Source organism: Bos taurus, chromosome 10 (genome assembly GCF_002263795.3).
Source record: "Bos taurus isolate L1 Dominette 01449 registration number 42190680 breed Hereford chromosome 10, ARS-UCD2.0, whole genome shotgun sequence".
Lineage (NCBI taxonomy): Eukaryota > Metazoa > Chordata > Mammalia > Artiodactyla > Bovidae > Bos > Bos taurus.
In genome coordinates this window covers 36813346-36838333 of record NC_037337.1, presented here as the reverse complement: position 1 = coordinate 36838333, position 24988 = coordinate 36813346, and the positions used below count along the sequence as shown (strand labels likewise).

At 40.7% G+C, this 24988-nt stretch overlaps 2 protein-coding genes across 8 annotated transcripts in view; one reads left to right on the top strand and one right to left on the bottom strand.

The window, feature by feature from the left end:
- Positions 1-1580: 1580 nt before the first annotated feature.
- NDUFAF1 (NADH:ubiquinone oxidoreductase complex assembly factor 1) overlaps positions 1581-24988 on the top strand; it is a 34363-nt gene continuing 10955 nt past the window's right edge. For 2 of the 3 annotated variants that reach the window (XR_009496067.1, XM_015473123.3), the window contains exons 1-4: positions 1581-1689; positions 5828-6480; positions 9639-9824; positions 15205-15279. Coding sequence is in view for 2 of the 3 variants with exons in the window: in XM_015473123.3 (XP_015328609.1) it covers positions 5905-6480; positions 9639-9824; positions 15205-15279 (837 nt within the window). In the remaining variant the exon portion in view is untranslated. Of the gene's footprint in view, positions 1690-5827; positions 6481-9638; positions 9825-15204; positions 15280-16213; positions 17036-24988 lie in introns of those variants that run through there. The other variant, NM_001206074.1, reaches the window with a different exon arrangement.
- The window catches only part of NUSAP1 (nucleolar and spindle associated protein 1), a 99832-nt gene continuing 93315 nt past the window's right edge, over positions 18472-24988 (bottom strand). For 4 of the 5 annotated variants that reach the window (XM_059890645.1, XM_005211603.4, XM_059890647.1 and 1 more), the window contains 2 exons: positions 20419-20527; positions 18472-19367 (listed from right to left, as the gene is read on the bottom strand). In XM_059890645.1, the coding sequence (XP_059746628.1) occupies positions 19271-19367; positions 20419-20527 (206 nt within the window). In that variant the 3' untranslated portion in view covers positions 18472-19270. 5 annotated transcript variants of the gene reach the window in all.

Sequence of the window (24988 nt, the reverse complement as noted above, 5' to 3'; positions counted from 1 at the left end):
ACTGCAAGGAGATCCAACCAGTCCATTCTGAAGGAGATCAGCCCTGGGATTTCTTTGGAAGGAATGATGCTAAAGTTGAAACTCCAGTACTTTGGCCACCTCATGCGAAGAGTTGACTCATATGAAAAGACTCTGATGCTGGGAGGGATTGGGGGCAAGAGAAGAAGGGGATGACAGAGGATGAGATGGCTGGATGGCATCACTGACTCGATGGCCATGAGTCTGAGTGAACTCTGGGAGTTGGTGATGGACAGGGAGGCCTGGCGTGCTGCGATTCATGGGGTCGCAAAGAGTTGGACACGACTGAGCGACTGATCTGAGAGGTTTCAAGGAGAGAAGCCAAGGATAGCCAAGAATTTTCAGCTTAGAAGGATGTGGGCATTTACAGAAACAGAAAGGATGAGAAGAGGAGTTCAAATGGGTAAGTGTGATATTTTCTGTTTTAAACAAATCACATTTGAGATGCTAGTGGTATATCCTGCAGCTGAAACTGTTGTCAAGAAATTGGAAATATATGTTGGTGTTCAGGGGAAGAAATTATCCGATTGTCTGTAGATAACACTTATATAAGCTAGAAAAGAGGAAGGAGAGGAAAAAAAGAAGAAGAAGAAAAGAGGAAGGCCGAAGGCTAGGTTTTGGAGACAACCTGCATTTAAGGTTGTGCGAGGAGAAAGAAGAGTCAGTAAAGTAGGAAGCTAGAAAAGGTTCAAGAAGGTAGGAGAACCAGAATCAGGTAAGTGCAGAGGCTAGAGAAGTCAGCAGAATTTAAAGAAGGAAGAGGTGATGGTGTGAAAAAAGAGAGATGGAGCAAACTTTGAAAAGGCAGTTGTACTTGGCGAGGTCTTGGACCCTGGAGTACGTGTTTAAGTGCCCTACTTTTCATTCAGATTCAGGCAGACTGAGTGCTTAATTCCTGCTAGCGTTATGCTAGGTGCTGAGAACAGGAAGAACATCTTCTGGACCCGAGAGCTCACAGCGTGGCAGAGGAAATGAGAAGTGAATGAATAATTACAATTAAGATACGGTTTTGAAAGTGCACAGGATACAATCGAAACTCTGCAGATTGGGCGACCCCACGGGGCCAGATTGGGGAAGGGCGGGTAGGATGGCTTGCTGTCCAAGTTTGTGGTGGGTCTCCAAAGGTTTCGGGGGGCAATTCACAGAACCAATCCTCTGAGGCCGTGGACCTCTCTTGGGCGGCTGTGGGGATGGAGCGCGAGTGAACCCTGGATCCTTAGGTGCGAAGGATGTTGGCAATATCTGAGTCCTATTTGAAAGATACGGGATGAAGTTTGCAGCCTGAAGGTGGGATGCCGGAAGGAGAGGCGAAAAGCTTCTCTAAATTCTCCCCACTTTCTCACACAAGGCAGAAAAAATCTGGCGGTTGGGGATCGGGATGGGGAAGCCTTTGGGAATCTAGCCGACCAAAAAAACCCCCTCAGTTTATAGAGCTCTGAGATTATTACTCTTTCCTCCCATCTGCACTCAACCGGAACTCTAGACTCATCAGGCCTGGTTTTACTCCGGACTGGAAAAACAGATGGCCCCGCACAGGAAAAGTGGAGTACCCGGTCTGGAAAAGCGGGGAGTCGAGCGGAAGTCACGCTGAGGCGCCGACTGGGGAGGCAAGTGAGCGCCTGCTTGGAGTTGGCGTGTGGGGAGCTTGTGAGGGTGACACGGTCCTAGCAGGTGAGGGGTAAGGGGGCTGTGGCACGGTCACGATCGCTCCCCGACTAAACACTGGGACTCTGGGGTTAGTTTTGCCACTTACTAGTTGTATGACCTCGGGTGATTTAATTTTGGAACCTCCATTTGTTTGTCTTTGCAATCGGAATAATAATAGTTCCTTTCTCATCGTTGTTGTGAAAATATCAATGCACTCAGAACGGTTTCTGGCATATCGTAAGCTTTGGGTATCAAACTTCACTAACACTGCTCTCTTTTAGCCGCTTAGGTTACATTGTCAGGAAAACTCAGCAACTTTGGCTGGAGATCATCCAGTTAATGATTTTGACTTTATGTTTATCGGTAATAGAATGAAACAACACACTTACAATTAAAGTTATATTATTAGAGAAGTAGTAACACTATTGATGGGTTGGAAAATAGTGAATAATATTACTTATAGTCCCATTGTCGTAAACACTACTCTAAGTCTTTTTCACCCCTAAATCTTTTTTGTCCATACATTTTAATACTTGTAATGTTAGTGTATATGCATTTTTTGTATATACTCCTCATTTGCCACTCACTAGTGTAACCTAAACATGGTATTCATGAGAATTCATGTTTAAGATTGTACAGATTCCATTTTAAAGGCTTATCATTTATTCCCCAAATTTCTGTATATGTAGAGGTTAAAAATCATTCAAAGAAGTCAGGGAAATTTAGATATTACCTGTGATTCCAGGACGTGAGATCAACTGTGGTTATTTCTCCTGGTTCCCTTGTATTTTTTGTCCATGTGAAAACATACCATTTACAAGATGTTCATTTATTTTAGCAGACATGTGAGGATCAGTTAATGTTCAAGCCATAGTCCAAGATTAAAGCCAGGCTATTTAGGTAGACAGATAAAAGCAAGATTCTAACAGTATGTAAGGGCTGTGAGATGTAAGCACAGGTTCTCAAGAGAATGCGGAGGAAGAGCAATGTCAGTGCCCTCCATTCAGAAGCCACCAGGAACATGTTTATAGCTGAACAAGTTGGGCTTACTGTAGTGGAAGAGAATACATAAAGCCATGGGGCATCTCATGTAAAGGGTGTTAGAAGGGACTTATTGTTGGACTTAAGTTTCTGTTATATGATTTGAGGGAAAGTAGTCGAGAGATGGAAGTAATTCTATGATTAGGAAAGAAGCTTATGTATCTAGAGTGAGGCTAATGCTGTGACTGGTCAGGTATGGCAGTCACTTGTATTAGCCAGGATAGTAGAATGTTTGGTCACTTTTGTCATTTTTGAGCGATGTGTTTTTTGTGCATCAGACATGATTGTAGTTAAGAGCTGAGGGTATTGCCCATGAAAGTGAGAAGTGAGACCAAGGAATTGGGTGCATTTTGAAGGGCCTTGTGTACCATTTTAGGAGTTTAAATTTCTGGACAGAATTGCTGAATAAGGGGAGTGCCATCATATTTAGAAAAATCCCCTTTGTTGCCAGTCAAAGGTTGGATTGGGAGAGGAGGAGGAGGTCAGAGTCAGAGAGATGAGTTAGGACTTTTACTAAATCCTAAAAGGCGTTCTCTGCACCAGCAATCACCTGGGGACTTGTTAGAAATATAGAATATCAGGCCCCATCCTGTGCCCACTAAGTCAGGATCTGCATTTTAACAAAATTCCCATAAAATTCAAGGCACTTTAAAGTTTGAGAAGCCTCTCCCCCCTTTTTTTAAAAAATTTTTTATCTATTTTTTGGATGTGGTGGGTCTTCGTTGCTGTGTGTGGGCTTTCTCTAGTTGTGGCGAGCCAGGGCTACTCTTTGTTGTGGTGTGTGGGCTTCTCATTGTGGTGTCTTCTCCTGTTGCAGAGTATGAGCTCTAGGCAAGAGGGCTTCAGTAGTTGCCTCATGTGGGCTCAGTAGTTGTGGTGTAGGGGCTTAGCTGCCTTGCTGCATGTGGGATCTTCCTGGACCAGGTATCGAACTGGTGTGCTTTGCATTGCAAGGCGAGTTCTTAACCACTGGAACACCAGGGAAGCCCAAGAAGCCCTTTGTTAGGGGAATTTCAATAGTTCTGGGAAGAATCACTAAAACCCTGAACCAAGACACTAGTGGCGGTGTTGGTGGATAAATGCGGACATATTATTTGTTTGACAAATATTAGAAGCCTGCCGCATGTCTGGCACCATCCTGGGAGTTGAAAGTACTGCAGTGAAGATCTAGTCTGGCAGGGAGACTGAGAAGGGAACTGGCAATAAATGGTAGCGGGGGGGAAAGCTTAAGCCTAGTATGTAGTGAGACCACATCAAAAGGTCTTGGTGGAGTTGAGTAATTAAGGGTTTTTTGAGAAGGTAATGGATGTCTGAGCTGAGTCTCAAAGGATAAATTAGCCAGCAGAAATCAGTAGAGGGCATTTCTGGCCTAGGAGCAGCAATCTGCTAAGACACGATGACCAGACAGGGAGTGCTGGGTGGCGGTTTCTGGAACACAGGTGTTCTCTGTGATTAGAGCAGAGTAGGGTGTGGTTAGAGGGAATATTGGAGAGATGAGCAGAGGCTAGATCTGGAGGAGTCTCACAGACCCTGTGGAGAAAGTTGAGTTTTATTCCGAAGACCATGAGAGCCTCTAAAGAGTGTTAGTCTGAGAAGATAAAAAATCAATTTGTGTTTTAGGCCCTCTGTAGATGCTGAGAGTAGTGGAGTAGATTGGAGGTAGGGGTGCACGTCTGGAATGCAGTGACTTAGGAGACATGAGGTCATGAGCCGCCTGATGTAGGGAGTGAGGGAGGAGGGGCAGTCTAGAAAGATGACCAGTCCTGTGTTGTAGATAGAGGGGTCTGGGTGCCATTTTGATGTAGACTCTTAAGCAACTGAGGCAGGTGAGCTGAGTTGTTGGATTTGGGGCATTTTTGAAGCTTCTAAAGTTCTCAGCATTCCATCCTGTTTCTCAGTACTGTATTCTTACTAGTGGGTGATTTTTTGTTTTTGTCTCTTCTCTCTGGTGAGAGAAAGATGACAAAATTAGCATTGCATATTTTATTTCATTTTCAGGGTAGCTGGAATAAGTAGGAGAGGGGATTGGTAGCCTTCCTATTTAGCTTTCCTGGTTCTTGCAGCACTGCCTGCCAGCAATCATTAGATGTTTTTGCAAGAGCAAAGTTGTTACTTCAGCACAGACATAGAAGTTATATTACTAATGTTTTACATACAGAGAGCCAGCAGTGTCAAATGGGAACATTTAAGGCCAGGGTTCTAGTGCTTGCTTCCATACTGATTAGCATTGTAATCTTGGGCAGGTTACTTCAGCTGTTGGTGTCTATTTCCTTCTGAAAGGAAATATCTACCTGACTGTCTTACAGGAGGCTTATGTGGATTAAATGAGATAATATTTGTCAGGGTGGTTTGAGAATATTAAGAACGGCATTTAAATGTAATGGTGGTATTGCTACTATGGTTTAGGTTCTATCTTTGAGGACCTCAAGTAGTGACTGATAGTCAAAACCTTGTTACTCAAAGTATGGGTCTTGGACCTAGTAGCTTATTAGACGTGAAGAATCTTGGGGATCTTGTCAGACTTAACTGGATAAGAGAACCCTATTATAGCCATCAATCCATGTGAGCAACAGAAGAATCCCTTAAGGTAGGTAGGGGAGGTGTTATCCCAGCCTTTCCCCCAAGGAAATGAAGGCCTCGGAAGATCAGCTTCTTTGAGGGTTTTTGCTTTGAGGGTAAACAGTTCTAGCTGTGCAGTCTTCTGACTCCACATGCAAACTGTAATCTGTTCTTTTTATAGAAGAAGTGCTAAAATGTCAGTTAGCCTCAATCTTGGAGTGAATTAGTTGAATATTTTATTTTAGGAACCAATTATTTATTTAAAAATGTAGCATAAAAATTTACTTTAAAGTTGACACTACCTTTTGAAGCACACTCTTGAATTATTTTGGGGATGATCATTAACTCCATGAAGGAGGTTGTGTTTCTGTTCATCTTGGCCTATTTTCACAAAGCAGTGGGATACATTATATACAGTGTAAACTTTTTTCTGCTCATAGTAAATATTTATAGAATTAGAAAATAACTTAATGAATTTCACAGTACAAGACCCATGTTGAATTTGAAATTATGATGTATTCATTGGTACACTAGTAACTCTTCACTGTATCTTTTATTACAGGTGGAATTGGGCTATTTGCTGAAGCTTCTTTCCTTGGTAGCCCTGGGAAAAATTTACATTTTAATTTTTTTTTTATCATGGCTTTGGTTCATAAATTGTTGAATGGCACTTATATTCTCAGAAAATGCCCGAAGCCAAGAGTTGCCTCTTTTCCATTTTTGGGGACTCGCTTTGCAGACTATTGTTCCAATAGTTTTCAGAAACCAGTGGCTGCTCCTGGCAAAGCCTCTTCTCAGAGGAAGACTAAAGGGAATTTGGAAGAACATCACCAGAGAGAAGTTGCTTTGGAAATAACTTCTCCTGAGGACAAGCCTGAAATTAGTTTTGATAAAGCAATTAAAGAAGAAATGAAGGACCATTTTAGGCGTTTGAAGGATGATATTGTGAAATATTGGATAGGGCCTGAAGGCCGCCCTCTGCATGAGGTCTTGATGGAACAAGCCAAGGTTGTCTGGCAATTCCGTAGCAAAGAAGATTTGGATAAGTGGACAGTAACTTCTGATAAAGTGATTGGTGGCAGAAGTGAAGTGTTCCTGAAAATGGGCAAGAATAACCAAAGTGCGCTGCTGTATGGAACTCTGAGCTCCGAGGCGCCCCAGGATGGGGAAAGTGGCCGAAGTGGGTACTGTGCTATGGTATCCAAGATTCCAAGGGTACGTGAAATTCAGGTGCTGCGGTTTTCTGGTGAACTGGGGTGGACTTCATTGTAGCACGAGCTGTAGCAGACAGCTTTTATTTCTGTAAATGAAAACACCTGACGTCTCATCTTGTGTGTGGGGTTAAATAACTACTGGGCACAAGTGTAGTTTCATAAGCACGAGGGGAAAGCGGTTCCTGAAGAGAGGCTACATGTTTCTGGACATCATTATCGGCCAGGATGAGGCATACTTATGTTTGAGGAGCCCTGAGGAGGGTCGACATTTAAACGATAATCTAGGGAGGTTTGCATCTCCTTTGACATAGCCCACAGACCCTCTTATGGCTTGGTGTTCCTTAGAGTGGGAAGTAGGGCCAGCCTGTGGATTTTTTTTTCAAGAAAACTATTTCTGTGACAGTTTCTTAGTCTTTCCTTATTTTTCTTGAGGATTTGAGAAATACTGGTCAGGTATTTTGTAGAATGATCCTCAATTTGGGATTTTTTGATTTTTTTTACCCCCTGGTTAGACTGAGGTTCTAGGTTTTAGGAAAAATAGCATAGAGTTAGAGAAGGCAGTGGCACCCCACTCCAGTACTCTTGCCTGGAGAATCCCATGGACAGAGGAGCCTGGTAGGTTGCAGTCCATGGGGTGGCTAAGAGTCGGACACGACTGAGCGACTTCACTTTCACTTTTCACTTTCATGCATTGGAGAAGGAAATGGCAACCCACTCCAGTGTTCTTGCCTGGAGAATCCCAGGGACGGGGAACCTGGTGGGCTGCCATCTATGGGGTTGCACAGAGTCGGACACGACTGAAGCGACTTAGCAGCAGCACAGAGTTGAAGTACACTTCCCATCATATCAGGGGTATATGCTAGCAACCTGACTCATCACTGATGTGTTAATGTTGGTCACCTGGTCAGGGTAGTGTTTGCTAGGTTACTCCATTGTTAAGTACTCACCCCCCCCAGCCCCGCCTCTTTTCATATTCTGTTCTTTGGAAACAAGTCACTAAGTGTACCCTACATTCAAGGCATGGGGTAGAGTATGGGATTAAGTTCTATATCCTGGAAGGGGTAGTATTTTCATAAATTACTTGAGATTTCAGTTTTTCACAAAGGAAGGTTTTTTTTCTTCTCCCACATTTATTTATTTATTCAGTCATTTAGAATGGACTTACACTTTGGGTTATGATCCAATACCATGTTATTTATTTTGTTGTTCAGATTGTTCCAGCTTTGGCCACTGGGAGTTCTTTCAGATTATACCTGTCCCTTTGACTTGCCACCACCCTTTTGTTTTTTTGAGCACTTTTTGGCACTATAAGATACCATAGCTCATTTTGTATTTTTCTCTGTTCCAACCCTAGAATCAGCCATTTCTCAAAGAAGCCCTCACTTTTTTTTTTTTTTTTTTACTGGTATTAGAAACCAAGATCTGTATTGACAGTATATTTAGGACCTCTCGGTGGACACAGCTAGGAAATATATATTTTCATATCAACTTGTGGAAACACGTCTGTAATTATTTATATATACTAAGCTAAGTATGAGTTCATACTGATGCTTTGACTCTAATCCGGTACTGCATGATTTACTCTAGCCTACTCCCTCTTGTGTGTTGATAACTTCCATCTGTAATGGTGTGAAACCTGTCTGCCACCATTTACCATACATTTACTTATTAATTCAACCCTACATGAAAAGCCATTTCAAAATTTATAACCCATAACCCTGTGAGAATCATCTTCACCAACTAGCATACAATGCTTATGTATAGTATTCTTTGTCTTTAGCCTTCTGGTTTCCAGTCAGAACACCCTTTTCCAAAGCTGCTTAGGTCGGCTCCTTTGTCTCGCCACCAGCCTATTGCTTTCTGTCAATTTGCTGATGAGCTGTTGTTTCAGGGCTGCTCTGGCCAGGCTCCCGTGCCTGGCAGTGGCCACAACCACTGGCTGTTTGCTTGGTTATGGTGCTTTAAGGAGAAAAGCAAATGGTGGGAATAGTATTGGGCCCCCTCTCAAGATAAATCATGAAAAAGAAAGGAAAGTGTTCTTTCAGCAGTAACAAAGTTGCATAGAAGATTTTATTTCAGGCCTTGAAAATCCACGGAATGGATTTGGTCAGTCCACAGTAGAAAATAATTCTGTGATAAGCTGTGGAATAATGAAAACAGTTGATAACATTGGTAAGTGTACCCTGCCAGTTTTTGTGCTGATTACTTTATATACATTATCCCTTTTATTCCCGACATCAGTGTTAGTAAGGTATAGCCATCTCACTTTTACAGATGAGGAAACAGGCTTGGGGAGATTCTGTAGTTTGTCCAAAATTGTTTGGCTAGTAAGTAAGAGTTCATATCTGAGCATTGGTATTATTGAAATCAGATGAGCTCTGAAGTAACAAACACCTTTGGAAACTAATACTACATTCTGCTTTCAAAGAGAGACCATTTAGGTAGTTTTTAAGAACATAGATTTTGGAGTTAAACAGCACTGGACCTACCCGTTATGAGTTGAGTGCTCAGTTTATTCATCTATAAAATGGAGAACAATGATAGTTCCTATCTCATAGGGCTATTGTGAAGATCCAATTATGCATGCCAAATGGTTAATGTATATTTTCAATGGATGGTAGCTGTTAAAATAATATTGGTTTTAAAAATTGAGGTCTAGAATTCCCTGGCAGTCCAGTGATTAGGACTCTGTGCTTTTACTGCAGTGGCACAGGTTCCGATCCCTAGTCAGTGAACTAAGATCCCTCATGCTACGTGGCCAAAAACAAAAACACAACTTGAGGTGTTTCATAGTTTTCTGATTTAAGGGAAGGCAGTTTCAGTAAAATGGCCCACTCAGAAGCCATTGCTCTGTAGACCCAGGGAAAGAAAATACATGCAGTGATTCATTTCTGTTCAGTGACACAAGTGTCTATCCCATGTAAACATTGTCCTGTGCAAATCATGCCTTGAACATTAACTTAGAAACATTTAACTAGGTCAGTATTTTGTGCTAGAATAAGAATCATCAGATTTATCTGCCTTCATAAAGTGGTAGAAAGCAGAAAAAGGCAGAAAAATGGCTTGTTGATCCCTTTGATGCTGTAAAAGGTGATGGTGACTCACATTTTGCTAATAGTGGGAAATGAGGTGAAATTAACATTCTTTTCTGTACCTTAGGGCCCTTTTGAAATGAAGAGATCTTACGATTGGTCCCAGTTCAACACTCTGTATCTCCGTGTCCGTGGAGATGGTCGACCTTGGATGGTGAATATCAGGGAGGACACAGATATAATCCAGAAGAAGGATCAGATGTACAGTTACTTCATGTTCACCCGTGGGGGGCCCTACTGGCAGGAGGTCAAGGTAACAACAGCACAAGTCTTTTCTTGTATGAAAATGAGGTCTTTTGGTCATGGTTACATTGTAGTTTTCTTATTAATTCCTCTTGGACTATGGGAAGGGAAAGAAGGAAGAGGACCTAAAGGCAAGATTTACATAATTTATTTTTTTCTTTCATTAATATAAATGTTTGCTTACTAATCAGTAAATAGTTTTAAAAAATTATTTATTTTTGGTTGCGCTGAGTCTTCGTTGCTGTGTGGGCTTTCCCTAGCTGCACTGAGCAAGGACTACTTTTCATTGTAGTGCATGGGCTTCTCACTGTGGTAGCTTCTCTCGTTGCAGAACATATGCCTTAGAGTGTGCGGGTTCAGTACTTGTAGCTCTCGGGCTTAGTAGTTGTGACGCGTGGGCTTAGTTGTTCCACAGCATGTGGAATCTTCCCAGACCAGGGATCAAACCCGTGTCTCCTGTATTGGTAGATGATTCCTATCCACCATACCACCAGGGAAATCCTCCAGTAAATACTTTTGGTAGGGGTGTGGCCAGGTCCATGCAGCGTCATAAGTGTATCTCCGCCCTGTGCACAGGTACTATAGGTGATTCTTTTTAAGTTCCTGCCATATCATCTCTTCCAGGCAACTGTACCTCGCTAGTGTCCCTAGTTGAGTAGAAAGGCTCCCTTAAGGGGAATAAATACTTCATACTTTATGTTATCAACATTTTTATTCTATTTATTTCATGATACTGTAAGGCAGTCATATTTTGTAGGGAGAAGAAACTTTTAGAAGGTAAAAAATGTTAACGCGAAGGAAAATAAATGGAGATTCAGGGAATGAGGACAAAACCAAGTGTGCATTCTTTTCTTCTGTCTATGAAGGTTTTTAATCTATAAATCCAGAAGAAAGTCTCCATTTTACTCATACTTAAACCTAACAGCCATCCTGGATTCCTTTCACCGCAACCCACATCCAGTCTGTTAACGACTTCTTTCACGTCTCCTTCCAAAATACGTCTATTTCTAGCTATCTCTTCCACTCTCACCCTAGTTCAGGCCTTGGAATTACTGCAAGAGCTTCTTTTGTCCTCTTACCTCCTAAAGTCCACTGTGCACATAACAGCCAGAGTGATCTTTCTAAAGCATAGTTCAGATTACATCGCTTGCGTGCTTAAAACCCTCCAGCGATCTCTCCTTGTTAGAATACAGTCCAAACTCTTCACCATGACTGTGGGGCCTATAGTAGCAGACCCTGTCTTCATCTTCAGTCTCTCCTCCTCCTCCTGCCCTCTTCCATACGCCCCCTTTTGTGTGTGTCAGACTCAGATTTACTTCTGTTAGAGCCTTTGTGTTGCATGCTATATCCTGTGGGCATGCTCTTCATGTGCTTTCTCTTATCATTCACTTCTCAGCTCCAAAGTCACCTCAGAGAGGCCTTTCCTGCCCTCTAGCTAGAGTTGCATCCTCTCACACAATAATAATATCCTGTTTTTTTCCCTTAGAGCTAACCATTAAGTACAATTATTTGTTCATTCAGTTGTCTGTTTATTGTCACAGTCTACTCTGCTCCTCTGGAACATAAATTCTGTAAATTCTGAGAGCAGGGACTTTGTATTGTTCACAGCTGTTTCCCTTGTACCTAGAGCAGTGCAGTGCCTAGCATATAATAGGCATTACTTACATATCTGAGCTTCCCACGTGGCTCAGTGGTAAAGAAGCCACCTGCCAATGCAGGAGACTCAGGAGACGGGTTTGATCCTTGAGTAGCGAGGATCCCCTGGAGGAGGAAATGGCAATCCACTCCAGTATTCCTGCCTGGGAAAACCCATGGACAGAGGAGCCTGGTGGGCTACAGTCCACGGGATCACAAAGAGTCGGAGGCTGACTGAGCAACTGAGTATGCACACACACAGATAGGTATCTATACACTAATATAGATATATAACCCAAAATTACTACATATGTAACACTTGTATGCAAGTAATGCATATAACAAATTATTAAATAAAACAAGTGTTTCATTAGAGAAAGTCTAGAAAATGCAGAAAAGGAAAATAATTTTGTGTTCCCATTACCCAGAAATAAAATACTGTTTTTATTTTAGTATGTACCTTCAAACTTTTCTATTTACACTTTTTTTACTAAAATAATATTGTGCCAGTGCTATTTTATAACATATATTTTTCACTGAACTGAATTTTATGAACAATTTTCTGTTGAAATATATTTCTATATCAGTTTTAATATCTGCACAAATATAAATAGACACAATTTATTTAATCCATCCTCTATTGTTGTACATTTAGATTGTGTTCAGAGTTTTTCACTGTTACATCAAACTCTGAGGTAACATCCTGAGTTATTTATTAGATGTTTTCCTGGAAATAAAATACCTAGAAAAAAATGATACATACATTTTTAAGAGCTTTGATGCACATTGCCAAATTATTCTCTAGTATCATTACCATTTAATCATTAGCAATTACTAATTACTTTCTTTCCTGAAGTTACATGTTCTAATCTTTGGCTGGAAATAATAGTTGTTTGCAACACCTTTCTTTAAATTATTAAGGAAAGTGTTGGGGAAGAGATTTTTAAAAATTAAATGTTATTAATTGCTGTTTACTTCTTCATAAATAATTCTCCCTTAGTAAATGGAAGTGAGATGTGCAAATATTTACACTGATTATAGAAAGAAAACAGAGGAAAGTGATGGAAAAATTATGCACGCTAGTGTCATTTGTAGAGAGAAAACAATTGTTTATCCTTTTTTTTTAAGCAAATCGTACAGATTTAATGCTCCTTCTTAGCTGCATTTTTTTTCAGGCTAAAAAATTCCCTTAGTGTGGACAGTGATCTTGTCAAATTATGTGACAGAAAGACAAAAGGCTGGGGGGGTGGGTGACATATGCTCCTTGAATACATTTTGAATAATGAGGCAGTTGAAGTGCCAAACCAGGATGCAAAATGAGAAACTGGGGTGGGGATGGGGGTGTCCCTTCCAGGTTTGTTTAACAGAAATGAAGGGAACAGGTGAAATGAGGATGTGACTGCACTTGAATTTGCTTTCTGAATTACATGGTCTTATGCAATGGTGATTTATTAAATGAACTTTGAATTGAGTTTGTTTGCTTCCCTCATAGCTCAGTTGGTAAAGAATCCACCTGCAATGCAGGAGACCCCAGTTTGATTCCTGGTCAGGAAGATCTGCTGGAGAAGGAATAGACTACCCACTCCAGTATTCTTGGGCTTCCCTTGTGGCTCAGCTGGTAAAGAAACCACCTGCAAGGTGGGAGACCTGGGTTCAATCCCTGGGTTGGGAAGATCCCCTGGAGAAGGGAAAAGCTATCCACTCCAGCATTCTGGCCTGGAGAATTCCATGGACTGTATAGTCCATGGGGTCACAAAAATTTGGACACGACTAAGCGACCTTCACTTTCACTTTATGTCAACAAGTGTTTTGGGTAATTAATAACCTGACATTTTGTTTTTTAATTCACTTTTTTTTTTAATTCAAAAATCAAAATAATATAGATATATGTACAAAGAATTCTCACTCCCATTCAGTTCCCTTCTACCCTTCCCCCCCACCCTCTATAGGTAACTGTGTTTATTAGTTTCTTGCATAGGTTTACAGTTTTTTTTAATAAGCAAATATATATGCACATATACTTCTTTTTTTTTTTTTTTTACTAAAAATAGTAGTATGCTTTATGCACCTTCTGTACAGGTTTATATTTTTAAAATTTAGATCCTGTAAAGATTCCATATCACTACATGTAATTATTCTTTGTTATTTTGTTTGGTATTTTCTGTATGTGGGTATCCAATAGTTGATTGAAATAGCCCTTTATTGATAGACACTTGGGTTGTTCCCAGTTGCTACAGTAAATTTATTAGTTTTTTTGGAGGCATTTCAAAAATTTCTTTTTAGGGAAACTCTCTGGCAGTGCAGTGGTTAGGACTTGGCTTTCACTACCAGGGCTCGGGTTCAGTCCCTGGTCAGAGAGCTAAGATCCCACAAGCTGCACGGCATGGCCAAAAAAAAATTTTGTTTTTTATAACACAAATGATATTTACACTGTAGATTTTGTCTATATCTTCCTTTTTACTAATAATATATTGTGGACATCTTCCCACAGCATCAGGTATAGATCTGTTAATACTGCATTTTTGAAATCATATAACTAAATAGTATTTAGTTATATGATTGCACCATAATTTATTCAACTATTCCTCTATGTTTCCTTTTTTTCTCATTGTTATTAGAAAAAGCTGCATCTTTATGTGTTTGTCAGAGCTTATCTGTAATACAGATTTCTAAAAGTGAAATTGGCAGGTCAAATTATAGCATTTCAAATTTTGTTAGGTATTGCTGTTAGTTTCCTATTGCTGTGTTAAAAATACCGCAGACTTCACAGCTTCAAACAACATATTTGTTAGCTCATGTTCTGTAAGCCACAGATTAGACAACCTATGGCCAGGTTCAGTGTTGAGGGCCTTCTAAGGCTGATATCACAAGGTGTCAGCTGGGCTGTATTCTTCTTGGAGGCTCTGGGGAAGAATCCACTTCCAAGCTCATTCTGATTGTTGGCCTGATTGAGTTCCTGTGGTTGTAATGATATCCTTGTCTCTTTACTGGTTGTCAGCCGGAAGCCACTCTCAGGTCCTGTAAGCAGCCCACACTCCTTGCCATTGAGCTCCTCTGTCTTCAAAGCCAGCAGTGGAGAATCTCCCTCACTTCCCCCTTTGAGTCCCTCTCATGCTTCTAACCTCCTTCACCAGGCATTTTTATGAGCTCAAGTGATTGCACACCTGCAGAGGATCATCTTCCCTATGTTAAGGTCAGCTGATTTGGGACCCGACTTCTGTGGCGTCCCTTCACAGCAGCGCTGAGATTAGTGTCTGAATACCTGGCAGAAGGTGTGTGTGCACCGAGAGGTGGAAATCTGGGGGTCATCTTGGAATCCTGTGCGCCACAACTGTCAGCTGTTCTCTAAGAGTTGGACTAATTTGCAGTCCTCCTAACAGTGTACAGATGTGCCTGTTTCTCCCATCTCCATTTTTCTGTTGGGTTGTTTGATCTTTTTCTTAGTTATCTGTAAAAGTTTTGTGTTTAGGATACTTTTTTTTTTTTGCCATCAGAAAGTTGTAATTGTACTCTTTTATTTTTTCTTTTGGGACTTCTGGCTTGCAAAGGTTTACAGTTGTTTTCTTGCAATACTTAGATTATTTCATTAAATTTTTTTCCATCTGTGATCCAAGCAACTAAGCCACTTGTTATAACTTCACATTAGATAATTTTAGAATTAAATTTAAAGCATTATTATTTTATCATTGCAGTTCTATACAAATGCCTCAGTTGCTTACATTTCAGCGTTGAAGCCAATGGTTTTTTTCTTTCAGATTCCTTTCTCCAAATTTTTCTTCTCTAATCAAGGAAGAATCCGGGATGCCCAGTACCAGCTTCTGCTCGACAAGGTAACGTTTTTCTGTATTTTCACTCAGGACTGTATTGCATGTGTGTTCAGTTGTGTCTGATTCTTTGGGGCCCCACGGTCTGTAGCCCACCAGGCTCCTCTGTCCATGGGATTTCCCAGGCAAGAATGCTGGAGTGGGTTGCCATTACCTTCTCCAGGGAGTCTTCCCAACGCAGTGTTGAAACCTGAGTCTCTTGTGTCGACTGCGTTGGCAGGTGAGTTCCTTACCACTAGCGCCACCTGGGAAGACCATATATATTCAGTTCAGTTCAGTTGCTCGGTCGTGTCTGACTCTTTGAGACCCTGTGAACTGCAGCACGCCAGGCTTCCCTGTCCATCACCAATTCCTGGAGCTTGCTCAGACTCATATCCATTGAGTTGGTGATGCCATCCAACCATCTCTGTCGTCCATCCTTGGCCGTCCCCTTCTCCTACCTTCAATCTTTCTCAGCATCAGGGAAAGACTGTTTATTACCTTTAGTGAAATAGAACTGTGAGGATTAGTTCAGTTCATTTTTGAAGGCTGGAAAATGAAAGATGAAAATTCCTATTTAAGTATACTCCTGTTATACCTGACTCAGAACTGTCCTGTGAACCAAACCCCTTGCTTGGAGAAATTTGTGTGGTCATCTTTTCAGCATGCCTACATTTTACTTTAGCTTTAAAATAGAGTTCAGGGGAGCTTCAAGGAACCTCTATTAGACATCCATTTTTACTTATTAGTCTTAAGTGGCACTGTTTTAAAGAGAGAAGTAGAATGTGGAAAGAAAAGCAGTCATGTGCTTCTTATAATTTGCTACAGCACTTGAGTGCTATGGTATACATGTTAAGGGCTGATAGTATGTACACGAAGCTATAGTAATTACAGAATTTTAAAACTCCAGTTATAACATCAGCATACAAGATTTTGATCAATTTCTCTGTTTTAAATTTAGATTTCATCTATTGGATTCACCCTGGCTGATAAAGTGGATGGTCCATTCTTCTTGGAAATAGATTTTATTGGAGTATTTACAGATCCCGCCCACACAGAAGAATTTGCCTATGAGAATTCTCCAGAGCTTAATCCAAGACTTTTTAAATAGTGATCATGTGGTATTTCTGTATTGCTGAGGGTAGTAGAATCCACAGTGACACAAAAATATTTTTTTTAATGGCGTCCCAACAGTGGCTTGTATGTCTTCCCTAAGACATAGCTAAATGCTGCTGTTGAGAGGAACCAGGATTTAAGCGATACCTTAACTTAAAGAATGCAAGTACTGATGCAGAGTTACTATGTAAACAACTGTTTTGGATTAGAATGATTCCTGTTAGGAACAGTTCCTATACTAATAGATGGTTCCCAAAACAGGGAGGCTCTGAAATGACTGCTGATGGCCTACCATTCTGTTCTGTATATGTTTCTTCTGTTTTCGAATCTAGCTATCAGAGGAGACTGCTGTAGAAGACATTAAGATAAAGATGGTATAGAATTCACTGGGAAAAAAATACCTGTTTTATTCTGCCGGGGCTGCTGTAACAAATCACCGTAGACTAGGTGGCTTAAACGAAACACATGTGTATTTCTCCCAGTTTTCTGGAGGCGGAGAAGTCCAGTATCAAGGTACCTGCCTACCTGGTGTCTGTTGAGTGCTTCCTGGCTTGTAGACAGCTGCCTTCTTACTGTATCCTTACATGGAAAGAACAGGTTCTAGTCTTTTCTCTTCATATAATAGCATTAATCCTATCATGAGGGCTCCACCCATATGACCTGATTACCTCCCAAAGGCCTCCAAGTGCACCTCCAAGTACCAAGTCACATTGGGAATTAGGATTTTTGACATATGAATTGGGAGGGAGTGGTGGCCACAAACATGCAGTCCCTAACATCTACATTGCTGGTGCTCCGAAGATGCATGATCTTTGGCTGCTTCCCCAGTCATTTTAAGTATTAGAGATTGCGTGTGCCAGAAACAAAACCCTGATTAAGTTTAAACTGATCAATTCTTGTCCTGTTAGAGGAGACAGGAAACTATATGATATAGCCAGAGTATCCTATAAGAGCCAAGTTTAAGATAAGAATACACAAGGCTGACAGCTTTTCCATCATGTTGGCCTAAAATATTTTCATGTAATTATTTGTCTTTATCAGCTTTATGGAGGTATAATTTACATAACAAAGTTCATCTGTTCTAAGTGTATAAATTCAGTGATTTTTTTGGGGGGCCATACTATGCAGCTTGCAGGATCATAGTTCCCCAATCAGGGGTTGAAGCTGGGGCCACAGCAGTGAAAGCACGATGTCTTCACCATTGGACCTCCAGAACTGTACAGTCTTTATGCAGCTAATTTTAGGAAATTTCAGCTTCCCTGGTGGCTCAGGTGGTAAAGAATCTGCCTGCAACGTAGGAGACATGGGTTCGATCCCTGGGTCAGGAAGATCTCTTGGAGATGGAAATGGCAACCCGTTCCAGTATTCTTGCCTGGGAAATCCCATGGACAGAAGAGCCTGGCAGGCTATACTCCATGGGGTCTCAAGAGTCAGACACGACTTAGTGACTAAAACACCTAAACTCTTCATTCCCATCTCAGCCCCATAATCACTGATCTACTTTCTGTGTAAGTTTGTGTCTGGCTTTTCATTTCACATAACGTCTTTGATGTTCATCCACGTTGCATTGTTTATCAGTGTTTCATTTTTTAGTGCTTTTTAAAATCCATCCATTGATAGTTGGATTTTTCTCTACTTTTTGGCTACTGTGAATAAAAGTGCTATAAATATCTGCACGTTTTGGTGTTGACATATGTTTTCATTTCTTAGGAGAATTTCTGGGTCATCTGATAGGTGTATATTTAAATTTTTAACGAAACTAGAAAGCTGTTTTCCAAAATAGTTGTATCATTTTCCCTTCACAGTAGCAGGGTAGTTGACAGACATTTCTTGATTGATCTGGTCTCTGCTTCTTGATAGCAAAATCTGAGTTTATTGAGCACCCAGGAGTATGCCATATTCTGTGCCATGTTCTCTGGGCTCATATGTGTATAAAAATAAGTTTAATAGAATCTGACAGGTGCTGTGAAAATACAGAAGAAAGGCATAATCATTTCTTCTAGGAGTAGGAGGTCAAGAAAGGATGCACAAAGAGTACAAGTCAACTCTTATTAGTCTTGGCTGGTCAAGTAAATTTTGGAAACCAATTACATTTACAAAGAATGAATCTTACCACCGTGAGAAAAAATTTTATTCATGAAAATCTCAAGCCGTACAAAACACAGACACTCCACTCAGGTACAACAAATATGAATATGATACTAAGCAACTCTAGTCTTTTCCATAAATGGAGTAAGATACCAGTTTGACAGAGCACAATAATCCTTAAAGCCGCAATCCCCAACTTTCAATATGGTCCTGTGTATTTCTAAATAAGCCAGGCTAGAATGAGCTATAGTTTTAAGAATACAGAGATATGTAATTGACAATTACATGAAATACACAAAAGCTTAAATGAAACATTTCACATAGGTAAAATACTGATGTCTTATCAACCCAAATGGCCTAGTTTCAGTAAGATTACTAGATTCTCTAGAGGATGAAGAGGTGGCCTTTCACAGCTTACCCTATCCATAACTTGTTATTGTTCAATTTCTACTAAAGTATGTGTTATAATTGGCTACCATAAATGCTTTTGCCTAGAAGAGGACTGAAGTTCTGTTACTAGAGCCAACAGAGGGCACTTGACTTTAAAAATCTAGGTCAAGAATCTATGATGGGTCTTTTGTAGAAAACTGAGCTAGTTGTATAGGGGCTTAGGTAAAAAGTATTTCAGAAGAGTTTGTGAGTTTTAAAGGTAATGTATTTTCAGGGATATAGCATGTGAAGAAGCCACAGGCACTACATATAGTATATGAACAAAGTTAAGAGCAGAAAAAGGTCTTTTGACTAAAAAAGAGGACAGTATAAAAATATTTACAAAAAAGGGTTAAGAGGAAAGAAATATTTACAGGATATTAAATTATGAACGTTCAGCTATAATGAGGCCCCTTCGAACTCCCAGGACCTTTTCTTTCTTCTCCTTTCGCTCCCGCTCATGTTTCTTTCGTTGCTCCTCCCTACAAAAGGACAGGTTATATGTTAGGCTCTGGTGAAACTCCAAACAGACCACTTTAAGGCACCTGTGGTTAGCATAATGTCCAAACTTAAAATGACATCCAGTGTAAAATATACTTTTACAGGACACTGCACTCTGACCAGTGGTCTGTGCAATGGAAACCATACCTATAAGTCACTTATGTTAAAAGGCTAGACATATTTTTTTCCCTTATGTTAAAGTAGCATTCTAAAACTAAGCATGAAATTAGAACCAGAAGACACCTTGGAGAATCTAACCCCTGTAGATTTTTTTAGTTTAAGTGAGAAACCTCTATCTGTGGAAGTCAGAATTCAAGCTCAAAATCACATTGTCTAACGGAAGTGCTAGCATTGGAACCAGGATCTACTGACTTAAGCCAACTGTGATTTTTGAGGGAAGGAATTAAGAGGGAAAAAAAAGGCTCAGAATCATGTTAATGATTTTAATAGCAAATAATAAGGTCTTGGTGGTAGCTGTCCAGTCAAATGATAGGTAAATCTGTGTCAGGAGGGTATCTCATAGGGAATCGACCAAACCAGGACCAGCTGCAGCCCAGGACAGACTCTGGCATTAACTTGGTTTTCATGCAGAAAGAAGCCTCTAAGGATCATACTGGGGTTTCCCCCTGTGCAGGGCCTTGAGGCCTAGTAAGCCTGGTTTCCCTGGGTGTGAGAATTTACATCTGTCTGCATACTTAGGTGCCCTGGACACATGAGCGATATCTGGAGGGACATCCAGGTGCATTGTTTGGGTAGATAGGTCATGTAAGAGCAGTGCTCTGAATCCGGGTCTTCTGAATCACCCCTGCAGAGCTTCAAAACAATGCAGATGTGTGGGTGCCATCTCACACCTACTGAATAAGAACCCACTGTGATACCGCCTAGGCACATGTACTTTAAGTGCTGTGTATGATTCCACTTCTACCTTCTTTTTAAACTCCACTATTTCTGTGACTCTATCCCAAAGACTCTGCTTTTATACAGACTTTTTCAAATTAAAAGAATTATAGAACTGAATAGTTATGTTCTTACCTGGTCTGGAGACGAGGTTGTTTATAAGTTTTCTTGTGGAAGCTAACTCTGTTGACATGCTCATGTAGAGAATTGTTCTCTTTAGACTGTCCCCATGGTTTCAGTTTTCCTAGTTTAGGACAGAGACAAACAGATTTAAGATTCTTGTATTTATAATTTTAATTTTCTCTTATTTTTGGCTACCTGCTTGCTATCAACATTTATACTTTGTTTTTAGACATTTGCTAGTATAATTCTATTAATTTCAGTTTAATATTCCACAGTAGACATTACTTTCTTTTCCTCTAAAAACAAGTGTCTTCTACTTTAAAAAGATTTTTTTTTTTTTGGCCACACTGCATGGCTTGTGGGATCCTAGGTTCCTCAACTAGGACTGAACTCAGACCCACAGGGTAACCACTGGACCGCCAGGAATTCCCTCTTTGACTTTTTAATCCTTGGAAAGTGACACAAAAAATCTTAATACTAAAAAAAAAAAAAAAAAAACCCAAAAACCTCTTAATACTGAATCCAATTACAAAGCACATCAAAGAAGCCATAACAACTAGGTAGTTTAATCGCAAGATTGCATAGGTATATTTAATATTAAAGTAGTATTTCATCTTTGCAGTTTATTATGATTGTTACCTATTGATGTGTATCTGGAACAGAGCAAGCAGGACTATTTTGTTGGCTTTAGAATTGTGACCAAATTTCCAGATGTTTATGTATTACTTTACTGGCATGGTTTGACCTGTTTCTGAGTACTAGTGACTGTCATTTGCAGTGTTTCCCATTTTATAAAAAGGACTTTCACACTTGCTGCATCATTTGACCCTCTCAGTAACCACCGAAGTAGTACTTATTTATTTTCCCGTTCATAAAGGAATTAAGTGACTTGTCTAGGATCTAAAATAACAAGCACAGGTGAAGCTCTAAACCAGGTTTCCTACCATCAGTAGAAGTTAGGGTGATCAGTCACTCCCATGACAAATACTTTTGGAGAACCCGGTGTGTGCAAGGGACTCTTCTAGGTGCTAGGGACAGAGCAGTGAACCAAGAAGTCAACAATTCTTGCTGTCTTCCAATGGGAGAGGCAGATAATTGTCAAGTAAGGTAACATCAGGCAATGCTATGAAGAAATATAAGACTAAGTAAGGAATGGAACTATGAGCCGTGCAATGTAGGGCCACCCATATGGACGGGTCATGTTGGAGAGTTCTGACAAAACCTGGTCCACTGGAGAAGGGAATGGCAAACCACTTCAGTATTCCTGCCTTGAAAACCCCATGAACAGTATAAAAAGGCAAAAAGATAGAACACTGAAAGATGAACCCCCCAGGTAGGTAGGTGCCCAGTAGGCTACTGGAGAAGAGTGGAGAAATAACTCCAGAAAGAATGAAGAGACGGAGCCAAAGTGAAAACACCACCCAGTTGTGGATGTGACTGGTGATGGAAGTAAAGTCCAATGCTGTGAAGAGCAATATTGCATAGGAACCTGGAATGTTAGGTCCCTGAATCAAGGTAAATTAGAAGTGGTCAAACAGGAGATGGCAAGAGTGAACATCAACATTTTAGGATTCAGTGAACTAAAATGGACTGGAATGGGTGAATTTAATTCAGATGACCATTATATCTACTACTGTGGGCAAAATGCCTTAGCAGAAATGGAGTAGCCCTCATACTCAACAAACGAGTCTGAAATGCAGTACTTAGTGCAATCTCAAAAATGACAGAATGATCTCTGTTCGTTTCTAAGGCAAGCCATTCAATATCACAGTAATCCAAGTCTATGCCCCAACCAGTTATGCTGAAGAAGCTGAAATTGAAGGGTTCTGTGAAGACCTACACGACTTTCTAGAACTAACACCGAAAAAGATGTCCTTTTCATCATAGGGGACTAGAATGCAAAAGTAGGAAGTCAAGAGATACCTTGAGTAACCGAGAAATTTGGCCTTGGAGCACAAAATAAGGCAGGGAAAAGGTTGACAGAGTTTTGCCAAGAGAATACTCTGGTTATAGCAAACACCCTCTTCCAACAACACAAGAGAAGACTCTACACTTGGACATCACCAGATGGTCAGTACTGAAATTTGACTGATTATATTCTTTGCAGAAGAAGAAGCTCTATACAGTCAGCAAAAAAACAAGACCGGGAGCTGACTGTTGCTCTGATCATGAACTCCTTATTGCCAAATTCAGACTGAAATTGAAGAAAGTAGGGAAAACCACTAGACCATTCAGGTATGACCTAAACCAAATCCCTTATGATACAATGGACGTGACAAATAGATTCAAGAGATTATTTCTAAGAGAGTGCCTGAAGAACTATGGATGGAGGTTTGTGACATTGTACAGAAAGCAGTGATCAGGACCATCCCTAAGAAAAAGAAATGCAAAAGGCAAAATGGCTGTCTGAGGAGGCCTTACAAATAGCTGAGAAAAGAAGAGACGGAAAAGCAAAGGAGAAGAGGAAAGATATACCCATTTGAATGCAGAGTTCCAAAGAATAGCAAGGAGGGAGAAGACAGCCTTCCTCATTGATCAATACAAAGAAATAGAGGCAAACAATAGAAGGGGAAAGACTAGAGATCTCTTCAAGAAAATTAGAGATACCAAGGGAACATTTCATGCAAAGATGGGCATAATAAAGGACAGAAATGGTATGGACCTAACAGAAGCAGAAGATATTAAGAAGAGGTGGCAAGAATACATAGAAGAACTATACAAAAAAGATCTTCATGACCCAGATAACCATGATGGTGTGATCACTCGCCTAGAGCCAGACATCCTGGAATGTGAAGTCAAGTGGGCCTTACAAAGCATCATTATAAACAAAGCTAGTGGAGGTGATGGAATTCCAGTTGAGCTATTTCAAATCCTAAAAGATGCTGCTGTGAAAGTGCTGCACTCAATATGCCAGCTAATTTGGAAAACTCAGCAGTGGCCACAGGACTGGAAAAGGTCAGTTTTCATTCCAATCCCAAAGAAAGGCAATGCCAAAGAATGCTCAAACTACTGCACAACTGCACTCATCTCACACGCTAGTAAAGTAATGCTCAAAATTCTCCAAGCCAGGCTTCAACAGTACGTAAACCATTAACTTCCAGATGTTCAAGGTGGATTTAGAAAAGGCAGAGGAACCAGAGATCAAATTGCCAACACCCAATGGAGAATTCCAGAAAACCATCTACTTTTGCCTTATTGATTACACCTTTGACTGTGTAGATCACAACAAACTGGAAAATTCTCCAAGAGATGGGAATACTAGACCACCTTACCTGCTTCCCGAGAAATCTGTATGCAGGTCAAGAAGCAATAGTTAGAACTGGACATGGAACAACAGAGTGGTTCCAAATTGGGAAAGGAGTATGTCAAGGCTGTATATTGTCACCCTGATTATTTAACTTATATGCAGAGTACATCATGTGAAATGCAGGGCTGGATGAACCACAAGCTGGAATTAAGATTACTGGGAGAAATATCAATGACCTCAGACATGCAGATGACACCACCCTTATGGCAGAGGGTGAAGAGACACTAAAGAGTCTCTTGATGAAAGTGAAAGAGGAGAGTGAAGAAGCTGGCTTAAAACTCAACATTCAAAAAACTAAGATCATAGCATCCGGCCCCATCACTTCATGGCAAATAGATGAGGAAACAATGGGAACAGTGACAGACTTTATTTTCTTGGGCTCCAAAATAACTGCAGATGGTGACTGCAGCCATGAAATTAAAAGACGCTTGCTCCTTGGAAGAAAAGCTATGACCTACTTAGACAGCATATTAAAAACTTTTGAACTGTGGTGTTGGAAAAGACTCTTGAGAGTCCTTTGGACTGCAAGGAGATCAAACCAGTCCATCCTAAAGGAAATCAGTCCTGAATATTCATTGGAAGGACTGAAGCTGAAGCTGAAGCTCCAATACTCTGGCCACCTGATGCAAAGAACTGACTCACTGGAAAAGACCCTGATGCTGGGAAAGATTGAAGGCAGGAAGAGAAGTGGATGACAGGGGATGAGATGGTTGGATGGCATCACCGACTCAGTGGACATGAGTTTGAGCAAGCTCTGGGAGTTGGTGATGGACAGGGAAGCCTGGTGTGCTGCAGTCCATGACGTCACAAAGAGTCAGACACAACTGAGTGACTAAACTGCACTGAAGGAGTAAAGAGTGTGTGTGTGTGAGGTGGGGGGCGGGGGGTGGACAGAGACCTTCCTAGATTGGTGACAGTCAAGTGGATGCCCCATTAAAAAAAGGGAGCAAGCTGTGCAAAGATCAATGGGAATAGTATTATTGGTAGAGCAGAGGGATAACAAATTCAAAGACCTAAAGGAGGGATGAGATGAATGTGTCTGAGGAGCTGAAACACCAGTGTGATTGGCACAGAGAGAAGGGAGGAGACAACGAAATGATGGTGGAAGAGAGATGGGAAACCTTAGGAGGTTCAGAGCAAGGCACTGATGTGCTCTGATTCGTTTTTAAAGTTGTAGCGGGGCCAAGAGGCTATTCTAGGAGTTCAGTAAGATGATGTGACTAGGACCAAAGGCAGTAGCCATAAAGGGGTGAAAAGTGGTCAAATTACAGATCA